Below are 18,705 nucleotides of genomic sequence, written 5' to 3'. Positions count from 1 at the left end.
GCTGTGAGATGTTACCCCACTCTACCACCAAGGCACCTGCAAGTTCCCAGAAATTTCTTGGGGGAATGGCACTAGCCCTCACCCTCCGATCCAACAGGTCCCAGACGTTCTCAATGGGACTGAGATCCGGGCTCTTCGCTGGCCATAGCAGAACACTGACATTCCTGTCTTGCAGGAAATCACGCACAGATCGAGCAATATGGCTGGTGGCATTGTCATGCTGGAGGGTCATGTCAGGATGAGCCTGCAGGAAGTGTACCACATGAGGGAGAAGGATGTCTTCCCTGTAATGCACAGCGTTGAAATTGCCTGCAATGACAACAAGCTCAGTCCGATGATGCTGTGACACATCGCCCCAGACCATGACGGACCCTCCACCTCCAAATCGATCCCGCTCCAGAGTACAGGCCTTGGTGTAACGCTCATTCCTTCGACAATAAATGCAAATCCGACCATCACCCCTGATGAGACAAAACCGCAACTCGTCAGTGAAGAGCACTTTTTGCCAGTCCTGTTTGGTCCAGTGACGGTGGGTTTGTGCCCATAGGTGATGTTGTAGCTGGTGATGTCTGGTGAGGTCCTGCCTTACAACAGGTCTACAAGCCCTCAGTCCAGCCTCTCTCAGCCTGTTGTGGACAGTCTGAGCACTGACGGAGTGATTGTGCGTTCCTGGTATAACTCGGGCAGTTGTTGTAGACCATCCTGTACCTGTCCCGCAGGTGTGATGTTTGTATGTACCGATCTTGTGCAGATGTTGTCACACATGGTCTGCCACTGCGAGAATGATCAGCTGTCCATCCTGTCTCCCTGTAGAGCGGTCTTAGGTGTCTCACAGTACAGACATTGCAAATTATTTCCCTGGCCACATCTGCAGTCCTCATGCTTCCTTGCAGCATGCCTAAGGCACATTCACGCAGATGAGCAGGGACCCTGGGCATCTTTCTTTTGGTGTTTTTCAGAGTCAGTAGAAAGCCCTCTTTAGTGTCCTAAGTTTTCATAACTGTGACCTTAATTGCCTAAAGTCTGTAAGCTGTTAATGCCAGGGTCCACTGGGAGCCCGGGTGGCAGGCAAGCCTGGAGGAATGGGCCCACTCCAGGACCGCGGAGCGGACAGCGTCAGGACCGCTGCGCCTCCCGGACAGCATGGCCCATCTCGCCTGCCTGGAGTTGAGGCGCTTAGCAGTGCGGTCGGCCCACACAATGAACGGATGTTTCACCCCTTCGAGCCAGTGCCTCCATTACTCCAATGCCATCTTCACTGCGAGAAGCTCCTGATTCCCCACATCATAATTCCTCTCCGTGGCAGTGAGGCGGTGGGAGAAGAAGGCGCAGGGATGCAGCTTAAGGTCCAGGGCAGAACGTTGGAACAGAACAGTCCCCACTCCGACATCCGAAACATTGGCCTACACCACGAACTGATGGGAAGGGTCCAGATGAACCAGGATTGGAGCCGTGGTGAAATGGTGTTTAAGGTCCCAGAACGCCCGGTCCGCGGCCATGGACCACGTGAACGGAACCTTGGAAGAGGTGAGGACAGGCGGCGGAGGCAGGGTGCTGTAACCCCGGATAAAGCGGCAGGTTGCGCCGACTTCAGACAATGGCCGTGGCAGAACGGACTCCAGCCCATGATGGCACCCATAGACCAGTTGATGACTGGTTTGTATCGCTGGAGCCAGGAGAATCCCAAAACCATGGGGATCTGGTGGGACTTGATGAGCAGAAACTGAATGGTCTCGCTGTGATTCCCTGACAAGCGTAGGTTGATGGGAGTGGTGTTATGGGTGACCCGACCTATAGAGCGCCCGTCCAACTTCCACTGGAATGGAGGGGGGCTGAGTGGGGATGTTCAGCTTGACGTTCCAAAAAGCTCTCATCGGCCCCAGAGTCGATGAGAACCCGGGGAGATTTTGACTGGATTCCCCACAGCAGAATGACATGAAAAGGGGTGGGAATAAGGGAAGATGAAAAGTTCCCCATATGGCCCACCAGAGCACTCGCTCCTACCGGTGAGCCTGGTCTTTCACAGGGCACGAGGACACAGGCTATTTTGGAGCGATCCGAGGGGAAGGAGAAGAGCTGAAGCTCGAAAATGAGGGCACACTGAGCTAGAAACGCCCGACAGGTGCTCGGCTCTCCATTAAAGCATTCCAGAGGAGGTAACTGGGACTCCCAGGAAGGTGGAGTGGCCAGTGGGGGAGGCGCTGCTAACCACCAAGTTGCTGGGGAGCAGTGGGGTTACCACCGTGGCAGGCTGCCCCCCAGACGACCCGTGGAATTGCTCCAGCAGCATGTCCAATGCCCAGTCATGGCGCTCAGCCAATGTTTGGACCCCTTCCATCAGCCCACGAAGCAATTCCTTGTTCCTACCAATGGAGGCTCCTTGGGAAGAGATGGCGTTGCACAGCTGGTCCGGGTCTGCTGGGTCAGTCATGGCCAGTTTGTACTATCAGGTATGAAGGTAAGACCCAGATGCAGACCACATCGTATAAACAATAGTTTAATATTCCAACAGGGGCAGGCAATAGACAGGTCAAGGCAGGCAGGGGTCAGTAAACCAGAGGTGGGGTAACGGTACTGGGCGGCAGGCAGGGGCAGGCAGAGTGGTCAGGCAGGCGGGCTCAGAGACAGGACAGGCAAGGGTCAAAATCAGGAGGGCGAGAAAAGAGAGACTGGAAAAAGCAGGAGCTGAGACACAAAACGCTGGTTGACTTGAACAAACAAGACAAAATGGCAACAGACAAAGAGAGAACACAGGTATAAATACCCCTAGGGATAATGGGGAAGATGGGCGACACCTGGAGGGAGATGAGACAATCACAAAGACAGGTGAAACAGATCAGGGTGTGACAAACATAATTGTGAATACATCAACACTATATAATAACACATATGGAATCATGTAGTAATGAAAAAAGTGTTAAACGAATCCAAATATATTTCATTTTTTGGATTCTTCAAAGTAGCCACGCTTTGCCTTGATGACATCTTTGCACACTCTTGGCATTCTTGTTGGCTGCTTTTTATTCACTCTGCAGTCCAATTCATCCCAAACCATCTCAATTGGGTTGAGGTTGGTTGATTGTGGAGGCCAGTTCATCTGAAGCAGCACTCCATCACTATCCTTGATTAAATAGCCCTTACACAGCCTGGAGGTGTGTTTTGGGTCATTGTCCTGTTGAAAAATGAATGATAGTTCCACTAAGCGCAAACCAGATGGGATGGCATATCGCTGCAGAATGCTGTTGTAGCCATGCTCGTGCCTTGAATTCTAAATAGATTACAGGCAGTGTCACCAGTAAAGGACCCCCACACCATCACACCTACTCCTCCATGCTTCACGGTAGGAACCACACATGCTGAGATCTTCTGTTCACCTACTCACAAAGACACGGCGGTTGGACCAAAAATCTCAAATTTGGACTCATCAGACCAAAGGACAGCTTTCCACTGGTCTAATATCCATTGCTCGTGGTTCTTGGACCAAGCAAGTCTCTTCTTCTTATTGGTGTCCTTTAGTAGTGGTTTCTTTGCAGCAATTTGACCATGAAGGCCTGATTCACACAGTCTCCTCTGAACAGTTGGTGTTGAGATGTGTCTGTTACTTGAACTCTGTTTAGCATTTATTTGGGCTGCAATCTGAGGTGCAGATAACTCTAATGAACATATCCTCTGCAGCAGAGGTAACTCTGGGTCTTCCTTTCCTGTGGCGGTCCTCATGAGAGCCAGTTTCATTGTAGCGCTTTGTTTTTTGTGACTGCACTTGAAGAAACTTTCAAAGTTCTTGACATTTTCCGGATTGACTGACCTTCATGTCTTAATTAACGTAATGATGGACTGTCGTTTCTCTTTGCTTATTTGAGTTGTTCTTGCCAAAATATGGACTTGGACTTTTATCAAATAGGCTATCTTCTGCATACTACCCCTACCTTGTCACAACACAGCTGATTGGCTCAAACGTATTACAAAGGAAAGAAATTCCACAAATGAACTTTTAACAAGGCACACCTGTTAATTGAAATGCATTCCAGGTGACTACCTCATGAAGCTGGTTATTATATAGTTTGGATGTTTTCACTATTATTCTACAATGTAGAATAATAGTAAAGAATAAAGAAAAACCCTGGAACAGACCTTTGACTGGTACTGTATAGTATGTATAAAGTGTATATTTATGTTGTATTATACAGGGCGCGTTTGAATAAGAGATATGTCTTCCCTATTAAAATAAAGGTAAGAAAGAAAGAAAAAGCAGTGCTTGTGTGCAGATTGAGCTCTCATTAAATGGACCAGACTTTCTGAAAACTGCAGCACACAAATGCACAGTGGGTATTCTTAGCTATGCTATATTCAAACACAATGTTCCCATCCATACAACATGTCTACCCACAGTAAAAACTACAAACAATATACAGCACACATTAAAGCACGTTTTCCCCTCTACAACATGAATCCTGTAACTGTTCCCAGTATATATTTGAAATCTGTGCATCCTTCACACTCTAAAGCCTTTAATGGACAGTGAAGGAGACAGCTCTACTTTTGTACAGATCTGAAACATGTACATAATGATGCCCACCTGAAACATGTACTTCTCATTTTCACATTTCTATTTTGCACCTTTGCAGTGCAGGTGTGGCAAGGAGCCTAGTGGTTGAGAGCGTTGGGCTAGTAACCGAAAGGTAAAAAATCTGTAGATGGGCCCTTGAGAAATGCCCTTAACCCTGATTGCTCCTGTAAGTCGCTCTGGATGAGAGTGTCTGCTAAATGACTCAAATGTAACTGTCATTCTGAACGGAGGATGCCAAGTTAGAATGAATGAAACGTTTCTGCCTGTCTTCAGTAGAGGTCCCTGATATAATGGATGAGATTCAGCAGCATTAGTCATTACAGTCTGTACATCAGTAAACAGAAGATGCTTTCCTCTCTACTGTAAATCTGAAAACCTAATTATGTCGCCAAGAAAAGCTCATTAGCAGACCTATTCATCAGTTTGACCATATGCATGACAGATATATTCACTATATTACATAGGCTTTACAATGAGAAGAGCAACATAGTTCCCTGGTCTTGGTTTCACCCTCCTATTACCAGACTGTTTAGAGAATTATGTTCTCAATGTTCATAAACTGAACTTCTATTGAACTACTCGGTCTGTTACCAAGAATGTGTAAGATTCTTGTTGAAATTAAACAGACAGAGGCCAGTCTACAATAGTTAGCAGGTTTATTTACGAGAGCTCTGCCCATCATTACATGTACATTGGTTTATATACCTCTCATTTCATCATAAATGTCCCTCCTCCTCTCAGACAATGACAATATAGTCAACAAGTCTTCTCCTGCTCTTACATTGCTTATCACATCCTGCAACACGTTACACAATCTACTGCAATCCCAAGGTTCCTCCCCTCCCTGGATGGGGAGGCTTCCTTCCCTGTTGTCAGTTTCACAGTGGTCACAAGTTGTCTGCCACAGTTCCTTGCCTGCTCACAGTCCCTCTTTTCTTATGGACAAACATTCTTCATCATTATACAGAGACAGGGTAGAATTCTGTTAGATATAGTCCTATCATTACTTTAAATGTATACATCATTTAGTCATTATACATCAAATTCATAACACAGACCTATTGATCCTAAAGTGTCTGGAGAATGGTGGTGCTGCTCTCTTCAACGGTGGAGCCTTTTCAAATGGAGCAGAAGATGCAAAGACAGCATCTGCTAGACTGGTATGACTTCAATAATGATCTTCATTAAGTCTATGACCATAGAGTCAGAGACTGCTGTATGTCGAAATATGTGGAGGAAGAGAGGCACAGAGAAAGAGAGAGTGTGTGTAGAGGTATGTGAACACATCCACCTTACAATATAGTGGGAGGTGAGCATGGCCACTGAGTTGTTAGCTAGGTGAGCTGACTTCCTGTCCTGTTTGTTAGATGGTGGTCTTGTGGTGGCCAGATGGCAGGTAATGAGGTTAATGAAACATTGTTAATATACCTGCCACCAGGTTTAGGGCCCAGCTGCAATGGCAGCAACAGGGAACACAAGTTCACAGGTTGAAGCTCAGTAATAAATTCTGTCATTCCAAAATCCCTATAAGAAAAAGTGTGTCCCAAAATATTGCTGAGAAAAACTTGTTCCTACTACAGTAATACATAAAACATAACACTTCTGGAAGAATTAAATATTCAAAAGATTGTTCTTACACGTCTCATTTCCAACACCAGCCAGGTAAATTAATAACCGATTGACCTTTGTTAGAGAATTTAGAAGAATCCTATCACACATTGTGCTTAGAAATGATACAGGCCAGGGTGACTAGCCATTTTCATCTTGAACCATTCCAAATACACTGTAGTTATGGGAAAAAGAGTAAGGTGATTACAGTTTCAATAGGTTTAAGTCGTCTTTGGTAAATTGTAGGCAGCGGGGGGGGGTCTTTAGAGTATCAACCCCTAGTACACTCTTTGAAAAAAGGGTTCCAAACGGGATCCCAAGAAGGCTCTACAGGGAACCAAAAAGGGTTCTTCAAAGGTTATACTATGGGGACAGCCAAAGAACTCTTTTAGGTTCTAGATAGCACCTTTTCTAATAGTGTAGTGATTCAGAACCACAACCATATTCTCTACTTGTTAATCCTCTTCTCTCCTCATCTAAATGAGGAGGTGGAGGGCAGTTCAACAAGGTCCCAGTCTGTATGTCATCAGTGTCTGAAACATAGGCGTGAAACCTCTAGCGTGGCACCTACTGCCACAGCCATAATTGTAGCCGGCAGAAAAGATAAGATTAGACAAAGCACAGCGCTAAATGGCAAGGAACAGGACAGAGAAATATCATGCTAATTTTAAAACTTGTTGAAACCCTGCGGTGAGGTCATACCCTGAGAAGAAAGTGTCTGAAAGCAACATGGTTAGGTGCAGGATTCTGCTTGTGAAGGCTGTGGCACGTCTCAATTCTAGGGAGCATCATTACTGCAACATTGTATTAGAGCAAAAGCCTACTGTTCTATACCTCTGTACAAGGCATACAATATAATCATTAATACTGATCATGTCTATGTCCAGATTTGTTAGCCTTTTAGTACAATATTATGGCTCCTGTTGATGGTTACAGAATACATCCTAATATAATATATGCCATATAGCAGACGCTTTTATCCAAAATGTGCATATATTTTACGTGTGGGTGGCCCCAGGAATCAAACCCACAACCCTGGCGATGCAGGTGCCATCCTCTACCAACTGAGCCATGCAGGACCAGGCTGCCACAGAATGTGTTAAACTGCTAACAGAAGGAAAACTGAAATTCTGTTAAAGTGAGACTGGAAACGGGGGCTGTGGAAGCTGCATTTTAATCAGAGGATAAACCCAAAAACGCAATTTGGTCTCACTACGCAGAGAAAGGGCTGGTGATTTTCACAGCTCAACAATTCTCTCTGCCTCTGTTAGACTTGGCTGCTATGCTATTCCTACATTACCAGAGAGTTTTACACTGGAGGCATTATGGGTCTTATTTACTGTTGCAATAATTACATACAGGAACTCATGCACCCCCACAATATTTCCCCAGAGTGCCAAATGAGCTCTATTTTAAGGCATGGTTGTGCAGTGCAGGGGGCAGAACTCCATACTTCCTCCTCTCTTGGTTGACCCACTTAACAATAGATACAGCAAATACAAAAAACACACCCTCAGCAGTCAGACACACCCTCAGCAGTCAGACACACCATCAGCAGTCAGACACACCCTCAGCAGTCAGACACACCCCCAGCAGTCAGACACACCGTCAGCAGTCAGACACACCCTCAGCAGTCAACACACCTCAGCAGTCAGACACACCCTCAGCAGTCAGACACACCATCAGCAGTCAGACACACCCTCAGCAGTCAGACACACCCCCAGCAGTCAGACACACCCCCAGCAGTCAGACACACCGTCAGCAGTCAGACACACCCTCAGCAGTCAGACTCACCGTCAGCAGACAGACACACCCTCAGCAGTCAGACACACCCTCAGCAGTCAGACACACTCTCAGCAGTCAGACACACCGTCAGCAGTCAGACACACCCTCAGCAGTCAGACACACCCTCAGCAGTCAGACACATCCCCAGCAGTCAGACACCCCAGCAGTCAGACACACCCTCAGCAGTCAGACACACCCTCAGCAGTCAGACACACCCTCAGCAGTCAGACACACCCCCAGCAGTCAGACACCCTCAGCAGTCAGACATACCCTCAGCAGTCAGACACCCTCAGCAGTCAGACACACCCCAGCAGTCAGACACACCCCAGCAGTCAGACACCCCCCAGTAGTCAGACACACCCTCAGCAGTCAGACACACCCCCAGCAGTCAGACACCCTCAGCAGTCAGACACACCCTCAGCAGTCAGACCACCCACGCTCCGCAGTCAGACACACCCTCAGCAGTCAGACACACCCTCAGCAGTCAGTCACACCCTCAGCAGCAATCAATTATGGGATATTCAGCACATATACACTAAACACACCTACACACACACACAAACAAACAACACACATACACTTGTGTGCGCACACACACTCCTAAATGTAGGCAAAACAAATAATGCCTCTAGATATCGCTGAAACACAAAGGATCACACCTATAGCAATCCCTACATGCATGCATCACTGCACATGGACAGGTCTCCCTCTCCCATCCTTTGTCTTGCTGTTTGGCTGCAGCTCCTATCATCACCAATGTATTGAGGATTTGGACAGCTGAGTAATTCGATATGGACTGGCTTCCTCCTCCCTATGAGAGCCCTTCAGTCCAGCCGTCTAGCCAGCGAGACTCTTGAAAATCCACTTGAACAAATCCTTCTCTGGTGCTTGTCATTGGGTCATTAATAACAGTGCTCTCTGGTATCAGTGCTGTTGGTATTAGAAACCCATTTGTCGTGGTATTCAACATAACAGTGGGAAAGCGATCAAGTAGATGATTCCACATTCAGCTGTGAAATGTGGCCAGTGTCTAGTTCGTAGATCCCCACTTTAGACAAACTCTCTCTACTTTAAACGTACCCTCTCCACTTTAGACTAGCCCTCTCCACTTCAGACGAACCCTCTCCACTTTAGACGAACCCTCTCCACTTTAAACGAACCCTCTCCACTTTAGACAAACTTTCTCCACTTCAGACGAACCTTCTTCACTTCAGATGAACCTTCTCCACTTTAGACGAACCCTCTCCACTTCAGACGAACCCTCTCCACTTTAGACGAACCTTCTCCACTTTAGACGAACCCTCTCCACTTTAGACGAACCTTCTCCACTTTAGACGAACCCTCTCCACTTTAGACGAACCCTCTCAACTTTAAACAAACCTTCTTCACTTCAGACGAACCTTCTCCACTTTAGACGAACCCTCTCCACTTTAGACGAACCCTCTCAACTTTAAACGAACCTTCTTCACTTCAGACGAACCTTCTCCACTTCAGACGAACCCTCTCCACTTTAGACGAACCCTCTCCATTTTAGACGAACCCTCTCCGCAGCCCTTGCCATTAGGTGCCACCATAAAATATGTTGAAATAGTTTATCGCTTTGGCTTAAACTGAGATTGGCCAGAATCTCAGTTTAAATCAAATCGACAAACTATTTCTAAATATTTTATGAATAGAATGAGAACACTGGTATCAGACTTTGCGATAGGAAAAACGTTTGATATACCTTCGTGTGACTGGGTGTGCAGAAATGATCTAGATTTGATCCAGCTTCTATCTCGTCAACAAACAAAAAAACTGATTCTGTGTGCGACTGCACCTCCCAGTAGGATTATCTGAATAATCTAGTATGATATTGGTATGTGGATGTGAGCGTTATGTGTAAGGAATAGACTTATCAAGACATCCTGTGTCTGCCAGCTTAAGTAGGTACCACAAGAACAGGCAAACTCCTGTGTTAAATATAAGTCATGGTTCTAATCTGTAGTCTAACTACTGTTTCAAAATGAATCCTTCAATCAAATGGTGTCTTCTACTCACTGGAATTTAAGTCCCATCATATTGTTATGCAGATTGGCAATCTAAGTACATAAGTTAGTACTAAATCTTTGATCAAAATATTGACCTATGGTACAGGAAAAATGTACGTTTGTCACGTTTCAGAATTAGCTGGAAGCGCTGCAACCCATTTCCATTTTTAGGCAAAAAGTGTCCTGAGGCTGAGAAGGAGTGACATTCTTGTTTGGTCTTCACAGATGTGTGAGGTTAACATGCTGCCAGGATGACATGCTGTCAGGAATCACAATCATGTGTGTGGCTCAGCTCAATGCTTTAGGGGTACTTGATAGGTGTACTGTTTAAATGCAGGACAACATATTGCCAATGCTCTCATAAGAACAAAGAACTGTACAAACAACCAATGCAAAAGCAGCATACTAGAGACAAGTGTTATTGCTGAATGTTGTGTATGCCTGCTTGCAGGCCTGTGTCCTTACTCATTTAAATAGTAATATGATATACCTCATCAATCATTTCTCCATTAAACCTTCTGAACCCAGAGGAGCAGAACTCAACCAATTAATTTTCTGTTCAACTCAAGCAGAAATATTGATGTGTTTTTAATAATATCGTTTTGATTTATTAGGAACTGAGCTGTGAAATGGAAGATTATTATTCTACCTGTCGAGACCACAGGCATATCGTCACGTGCCCAGAATGATTGAGCAGTGGCACTGGGACTATGCTGTTCATTATAGCGCGCAAACTTCTGACATACTGTATATGTCTTTATCTCAACCAGCAAGACGTTAATGGCTACTAGCCAATTAGGTCATGGAAAACAGCCGAGGCTAGGACTCTCCAACCCTGTTCCTGGAGAGGTACCATCCTGTAGGTTAGATCCAACCCCAGTGGTAACTAACCTGATTCAGCTTATCAACCAGCTAATTATCAGAATCAGGTGCACTAGATTAGGGTTGGAGCGAAAACCTACAGGACAGGAGCTCTCCAGGAACAGTGTTGGAGAGCCCTGGCTTAGAGTTTCATTCTCCAGTGAGGCCTGCATCACACAGAGCCTAGAGACAGTCTCATTCTCCAGTGAGGCCTGCATCACACAGAGCCTAGAGACAGTCTCATTCTCCAGTGAGGCCTGCATCACACAGAGTCTAGAGACAGTCTCATTCTCCAGTGAGGCCTGCATCAAAGTGTTGCTCCTGGTGTCAGTCTCTCTATTAATATTAGAACAGGGCCCCAGGCTCGCCTGACCCACATGTAGTAGTGTTTATTCTACTGGAGGGCACTGGCAGCAGGTGTTCCTCTGATCATCTTCTTCTTCTTCATTTCACTTTTATCTAAGACAAAACCATGACCCAGAATGATGTTAGCTCAGTGCAAGTACTCACGCTAGACTGCATGTCATTCAACCACCACTACGGCTCGTATTGGAAAAAGGACGTACAAGTTGCAACCTGAAAGCAATTTCCTACTTACTCACCATATTCTTTGCATGATATATTTTCATTTACAAATAGTATGCAAGTCATTTCACACAACATAACATGTTAGAACCCACCACCCACTGTTCCAAGTCCCCAACCCAGGCAGGTCTACTAAGCTACAGAATTAGGCAAGACAGTTTCACATGCTTTTTCTTCCTAAGTGAGGTCATCTTCACCCCTGATCATGGCACCTACTGTGACTTAATGGGTGAGCCTCATGTTCCGTACGAGCTGTGGTTGTCATGGTTTTAGCTGTGATAGTCATAGTTTTAGCTGTGATTGTCATGGATTTAGCTGTGGCTGTCATGGTTCTATCACATGCAGTACTGGCACATTTCTCAGGTTCCAGGAGAGCAGGTGCTCTGCCACCCAAACCCTGCTCCACCTGGGGGACTAGCTGCCAGATCATTCCCCTCACATCCTCTCGTCTCATGTAGAGGGCCGCAAGTGAGAGAACGACAGGGGGAACAGACCTTCCAACCTGGGGTTCTGTGGAGGCGAACGAACCACTCATAACTGAAATATAATGTCAATCTTCTGATGAAGCTAATTAAAACAGTTGTAGAAAATACTTAGATAATATGTTAACCAGGTTATGTTTGGTAAACAGTTGTCGTGTCAACAGTTGTCATGTCTGTAACTCATTTAATGTGAAGACTTATTTTATCAAATCAATTCTCTATGTGTAATTATTATTACGTGAACTAATCATGTAAACTTTAATTGACTAGGAAGTCGGGGCACCACGGGAAAATGTTTGTCTATTTCCCGAATCGACTCTTCAGATATTTTCATATCTTATCGATTAGCCTTCTATTAATGTATCATTATTACCTCATTAGTTCTCATTACTGAACATTATAAACCCTTGGATATCTGCACGAACCCTAGCCTAAATGATGAATCAGCAATATACAAATTGGCTTAATTATTTATTTACTAGCTAACTAAATAATCACAGAAATACATAACAAACAGTAGATATTGGTTACTAACACAATGCATTTATAAGTCCCTTGTGGGCTAAACCGGTATGACTGCTTGGTAGACAATGGAAAGGGGTGGGGACAGGAAAAGAGCAGGAGAGACCAAATGGATTCACTACACACAGTTGATAATTATATTAATTGAAATGCTAATCCTTTGCACATGAACGGCCACCCATTCGAGAATAATTACAATCTTTATATTTACACCCGTATGTCGTTGTCTTCTCTGTTGGAATTTGTCGGTCCATCTGCTGGAGAGTCAGATAATCAGAGAGTCTCTGGTTAACTTCCCCAGAAGTCACAATGTCTTTCGTGGTTGTCTCTTTCTCAGCGGCTCTGGTATATTGTCTGTTGAAATGGATATGTCAGGCGTACAGATGGTTGTTGCATAGAATAGATGCTTTTGCGGTTGTCAGTATTCTCATACTAGAGTTCCGTAATTTCCCGCTGCAGACTAGTAATTCTACGTCTAGGATTTGCTCTTATTCTGTAGTGATCGATCGTCTCAGAGTTGAACCATTTCCAGCCGTGTAGCCAGTGCTACACACTGTATGGTCTCCCTGGCCTATGTAGCCTCAGCTCCATATTTTCTGGTCTAATGGTCTATAGAATTGTAGCCATTCCAATGTGGGGACTCCGTCCCGGCGTTCTCTGACTTAATGTCAATTTTGTAGGAAATACTTTTATACTCTGTGGAAAAAGGAGCGATTCTATGATGCCTGATGCAATGTCTGGCCTCAAGGGGGCATGGACACTGACTAGTTAAAACTTTATATCTTAACAATTATCTCATTTAGAAGGTCAACATCATATTACATCTTCTCACAAATAGTTTCATATTTACTCATGAATTGTATCCAACATCTAGATGTAAACCTGACAGCTGGGAAATGTACACTTTAAGAGATACAGTTATGTGTGTTTCCTGTTCTTCATGAGATCACCAAATGAAACACACTCGTTTTGACTGTCCCTTAAGTGTCCACGCACCACTCCCGCATTCTCAAAAATATAAATATGATTTAATTATTCTAACTTCTGATGTCCAATGGTCTCTCTGTGTTCCACAGTTTACATTCCAATCTCTAACACCCCAGAGCATAGGGGCAGCGTATTTATGACCGACCATAAACAGCCGACTTCCCGCTCTCCTCCTCTACGAGGGAGAGCACGCTTTAGAGCGGACCCACTGTAACCTGATCCTTCAGATCGTCACAGGAGAGTTATGACAGTCCCCCTCTGGTGGATTCAACTTGGAAGGATTCTGCAAGTTGTAAACCAACTTAAAAATAACTACCACGTGATGCCCTGGTTGTGGATAATCGTTGCAGTCCCCCTCTGGTGGTTTACCTTGGTAGGCTCTCTGAAAGCAGAGCATTCCACCACCAGGATGGGCAGTGGATGTCTGGTCGGTGATCACAGTCCCCCTCTGGTGGTTTACCTTGGTAGGCTCTCTGAAAGCAGAGCAGTCGACCACCAGGATGGGCAGTGGATGTCTGGTCGGTGATCACAGTCCCCCTCTGGTGGTTTACCTTGGTAGGCTCTCTGAAAGCAGAGCATTCCACCACCAGGATGGGCAGTGGATGTCTGGTCGGTGATCACAGTCCCCCTCTGGTGGTTTACCTTGGTAGGCTCTCTGAAAGCAGAGCATTCCACCACCAGGATGGGCAGTGGATGTCTGGTTGGTGATCACAGTCCCCCTCTGGTGGTTTACCTTGGTAGGCTCTCTGAAAGCAGAGCATTCCACCACCAGGATGGGCAGTGGATGTCTGGTTGGTGATCACAGTCCCCCTCTGGTGGTTTACCTTGGTAGGCTCTCTGAAAGCAGAGCATTCCACCACCAGGATGGGCAGTGGATGTCTGGTTGGTGATCACAGTCCCCCTCTGGTGGTTTACCTTGGTAGGCTCTCTGAAAGCAGAGCATTCCACCACCAGGATGGGCAGTGGATGTCCGGTCGGTGATCACAGTCCCCCTCTGGTGGTTTCAACTTGGAAGGATTCTGCACGTTGTAAACCAACATAAAATAACTACCACGTGATGTCCTGGTTGTGGATCATCGTTGCAGTCCCCCTCTGGTGTTCAACCGGGGTAGGATTTCTGCAAATGGAGCAGGCTGCCACAAGGAATGGCAGTGGATGTCCGGATTGGGATCACCGTTCCGGACCTGTTATCTGGTCATCCAGACTGGAAGATCTGGGCTGTAATTTAGGCAGATGTTAACAATGCACACACACTCACGAAATATACAAATGAGCGCCATTGTTGCACTAAGTGATGTTTGTATGAGGAACTTGTTTATGGCTCTATCACCTCCTAAGTGTCAAAGGAAATTAAATGAAAAGGAATAAAATCATAAACAAAAGATGTACAAAATATAGTTATCACACCTTCATCTAATTGGACTATATACTATCCTAAGTGGATAACGACATGATAAGTCTACAGCTGTAAGGCCCAAGCTTCAGGCAATCTACAGGGATGACCTATGGACCTCTGTGGAGAAACTGGTGAGTACTGTAGCTATAGAGTCAAAGGCCTCAGTGTAAAAAAATGTATTTGCTAAGATTGGGATTTTTTTGGCCCCTTAAGTGATCCGATCATAAATCCTCATTAAATGTTCCGTTGTACCTGTGTGTTTATGCTTACATAAGCGCACATGCCAAGTGAAAGAACCGAGTATCCTGGTAAGTTGCAAAGTCATCAGATAATTTCCAGGTCAATGCCTGGAGGTCAGTAAGAATTGATGTCTTACACCATTGTAGTGGTGATAGGTATGAAGGAGTCTATTTCATAGCTATGTTATCCACGGAGGAGGAAGTACTCTCTGAGCACTGGACCAGTCGTACTCGGTGTGATCATGGTTCATGACTTCTAATAGCTTTCCTCCTGAATGGAGGGTTCTATTTATTAGTGGCATGTGTGTTGACCATCAGAAGAGTGTTCTGGAGATTCCCTTACACGTGTTGCAATCTGAGTGACTACTAAATCCTCTGTCGCTGTTATCAATAGCAATTTGACTTGTGAGGTCTCTAATCCTCTTACTGATTGTGGCTGGACTAACTGTGCTGGTATTGGTGCTGGTACTCAAGGGGACCAGTTATCCGACCGATTTATGGAATATTATCCTACCGGAACACAGGATTAGAGCACTTTACTATTATAGTTGAAACTACACATGGAAAGGCATGACTATTTTTGCCATTTGTTTTGGAGGTGGAAGTCCACTGGACTTCTTTTACGACCAGTGTGGTACACCTCAGTAATATCTTAGATGTGTTCTAAGATAATCCCCGTCTAGGGGCCTGTCTGCTCCTCACTGTTCTCATAGGGGAGTTTACAAATAGATTTGTTTTCTGCTCTGGCGGCCTCGTACGGTGTTGCAGGTAATCTCGACCCCCCCCAACGGCCTTGATGAGGCTCATCATGGGTCTGGGCTAGTATTCCCCCTTTTGTGTCTCGGGGCCCCCCCACCAGCGGTTGGTGTTGGTATTCGAGGCACAAACGAATAGGTAGGACCTTATGTACGAGTTGTCAGCGGCCGCGTTGAGAATGGCTGTAACCATTCAACCAAATCTCCTGGTGTTTGTGCTTCAAAAAAGGGACGATTCCATGACGCCTGATGTAATGTCTGGCCTCACGGGGGTGCGGCCACTAACTAGTTAAAAATGTACAAGAGTGCAACAGGACAGAGACAGCCAAACCCGGAAGACAATGGGCCAATTGTGTGCCTTAGACCACTGCGCCACTTTGGAGGCCCTGCACTTATTCTTTTATTGTTTGGGTGTCAGCTTTAATATTGCAGATATAGTTTTGGGTAACAAAAACTATATAGGGATATATATTGTTATAAGTGTCAAGCGGATTATATAGTATGAGACTCATTAAAGAGATTCATATCTTGACATGAATCAGTGTGATTCATAGTATTCAGTGTGATTCATAGTATTTAGTGTGATTCACAGTATTCAGTGTGATTCACAGTATTCAGTGTGATTCATTGCTTACTCCCATACGTTCACATGAATTATTAATCTCAGTTTAACTCAATGCACAGTGTTGACTCCCTGGGCAGGGCAAGACGTTATGCTGGCATGTTTTGACATGGTGGCACCTTGCCCACTCTGCAGTACTGGCAGGTTTACATAACCTAATGCCAGATCCATGTCAGCTCAACTGACAGCCTACACCACTCATGGAAGTGGTAGGTGTGATGCAATTCCTGTATAATAGTGGTCCAATGGGACACAAGAAAAGCACACGAATGCATAAAAAAAATGGTGAGATTATGGGCTGTGTCTGTTTTAGTGTTTTAAATGTGTGCTGAAATTTGAAAAGTGACATTGTGGGGTAACTTGGGGGAATAAGCTATAACAATGTATTACTGGAAACACACACACAAAGAAACAAGAATAAGAAATATGAAATACAAAATAAAGTAAGTAAGTATAATATATACAAGAAATATTCAAAAAGTTAGTTCTAATATCATTATCTGCATGTGCAGGGATACTGGAGTGATGGAGGTAGATATGTATAGGGGTAAGGTGAGTAGGCTACAGGATATAAGATAAACAGAGTAGCAGCAGCTTGTATGTGAGTGGGTGTGGGTGTGTGTAGAGTCAGTCTAAATGTATGTGCATATTATGTGTGAGTGAACAGATGATGGAGTGAGTGTTTGTGTGTGTGTTGGAGTGACAGTGTGTAGGGCCCTGTGAGTGGGCATAGAGACAGTGTGTAGGGCCCTGTGAGTGGGCATAGAGACAGTGTGTAGGGCCCTGTGAGTGGGCATAGAGACAGTGTGTAGGGCCCTGTGAGTGGGCATAGAGACAGTGTGTAGGGCCCTGTGAGTGGGCATAGAGACAGTGTGTAGGGCCCTGAGACAGTGTGTGGGCCCTGTGAGTGGGCATAGAGACAGTGTGTAGGGCCCTGTGAGTGGGCATAGAGACAGTGTGTAGGGCCCTGTGAGTGGGCATAGAGACAGTGTGTAGGGCCCTGTGAGTGTGTTGGAGTGACTGTGAGTGGGCATAGAGACAGTGTGTAGGGCCCTGTGAGTGGGCATAGAGACAGTGTGTAGGGCCCTGTGAGTGGGCATAGAGACAGTGTGTAGGGCCCTGTGAGTGGGCATAGAGACAGTGTGTAGGGCCCTGTGAGTGGGCATAGAGACAGTGTGTAGGGCCCTGTGAGTGGGCATAGAGACAGTGCAAATACTGAAATAACAGGTCAATAAAGATACAAGGTAAACTCGGTCTGTGTAGCTATTTATCAGTTGTATTGATTGCTTGGGGATAGAAGCTGTTCAAGAGCCTGTTGGTGTCAGTCTTGATGCACCGGTGTATGACATGTTGTTTCTGCAAAGGGAATAATGGCTTGTGTTAGGGAATGTGATGAAGCTGTCACAGCCTTGTACTTGGAAAGAAAATAGGCATCTAAATTTAGGTTGAGTGTTACTGAAGAGAAATCTCTGTAAAGATAGTAAGGTCTGATGGGAAGAAATAATAAAAAATGTATCCTGAAGGAACGCTCTCTAACAACTCTCTCTCTCTCTAATAATGTCTCCCCCTTCTCCCTCAATATCCTGTCCCTATCTCTCAATCTCCTTATAATATTTCTGTTTGTCTCCATTTTTCCTTAGCTGGGACCACGTATATCTTTGGGAGAGGAGGAGCCCTCATCACGTACATCTGGGCCCCTAATGAGAGGCCGAGCACCAGAGCTGACCGCCTAGCTGTGGGCTTCAGTACTCAACAGAAAGACGCCATCTTGGTCCGAGTGGAGAGCACCAGTGGACTGGGAGACTACCTGCAGCTGCACATAGTAAGGACAGGAAGGGGTGGGGGGGAGGGGGGAGGGTACTGTGGGATAGGGTAAAGGATCAGGGATTTAGGTCCCCTTTTCTATTGGGGTTGAGAACAAAGGCTTAGGGTGAGCTCATAGGCTGTACAGAATCCTGAAATGATCTTGCTGGAGATTTTGGAGGACTAATTGAGGTGCATAGAAAGACTGTGTTAATTGATAAAATGTCTCTCAATTTCCATAGAAAAGGACATATGGCAATTATTACTCATGATATCGATGATTAGTGCCAAGGAAAGTATGCACCATGTATCTGGATTAGCAGGAGAGAAACAATGCAAGTGTTTGCTCATTAAAATAGCAGGGGGCAGAGATTGTTATGGCAGTACATCCCACTGGCAAATGCTTCGTTGACCTCTAGCTCATTACTTGCAATTAGAGTTCCAGTAGAAAACGATGCAGTTA

The 18,705-nt window shown here is 45.4% G+C and overlaps 1 protein-coding gene across 4 annotated transcripts in view; it reads left to right on the top strand.

The window, feature by feature from the left end:
- The window catches only part of nrxn2a (neurexin 2a), a 386,153-nt gene that overhangs the window by 324,944 nt on the left and 42,504 nt on the right, over positions 1 to 18,705 (top strand). For all 4 annotated transcript variants that reach the window (XM_042311448.1, XM_042311449.1, XM_042311450.1 and 1 more), the window contains one exon: positions 18,080 to 18,261. In XM_042311448.1, the coding sequence (XP_042167382.1) occupies positions 18,080 to 18,261 (182 nt within the window). The remainder of the gene's footprint in view (positions 1 to 18,079; positions 18,262 to 18,705) is intronic.

This window comes from Oncorhynchus tshawytscha, linkage group LG33 (assembly GCF_018296145.1).
Source record: "Oncorhynchus tshawytscha isolate Ot180627B linkage group LG33, Otsh_v2.0, whole genome shotgun sequence".
Taxonomy (NCBI): Eukaryota; Metazoa; Chordata; class Actinopteri; order Salmoniformes; family Salmonidae; genus Oncorhynchus; species Oncorhynchus tshawytscha.
Note: the sequence above shows the minus strand (reverse complement) of the source record. Positions and strands in the feature narration are given on the sequence as shown.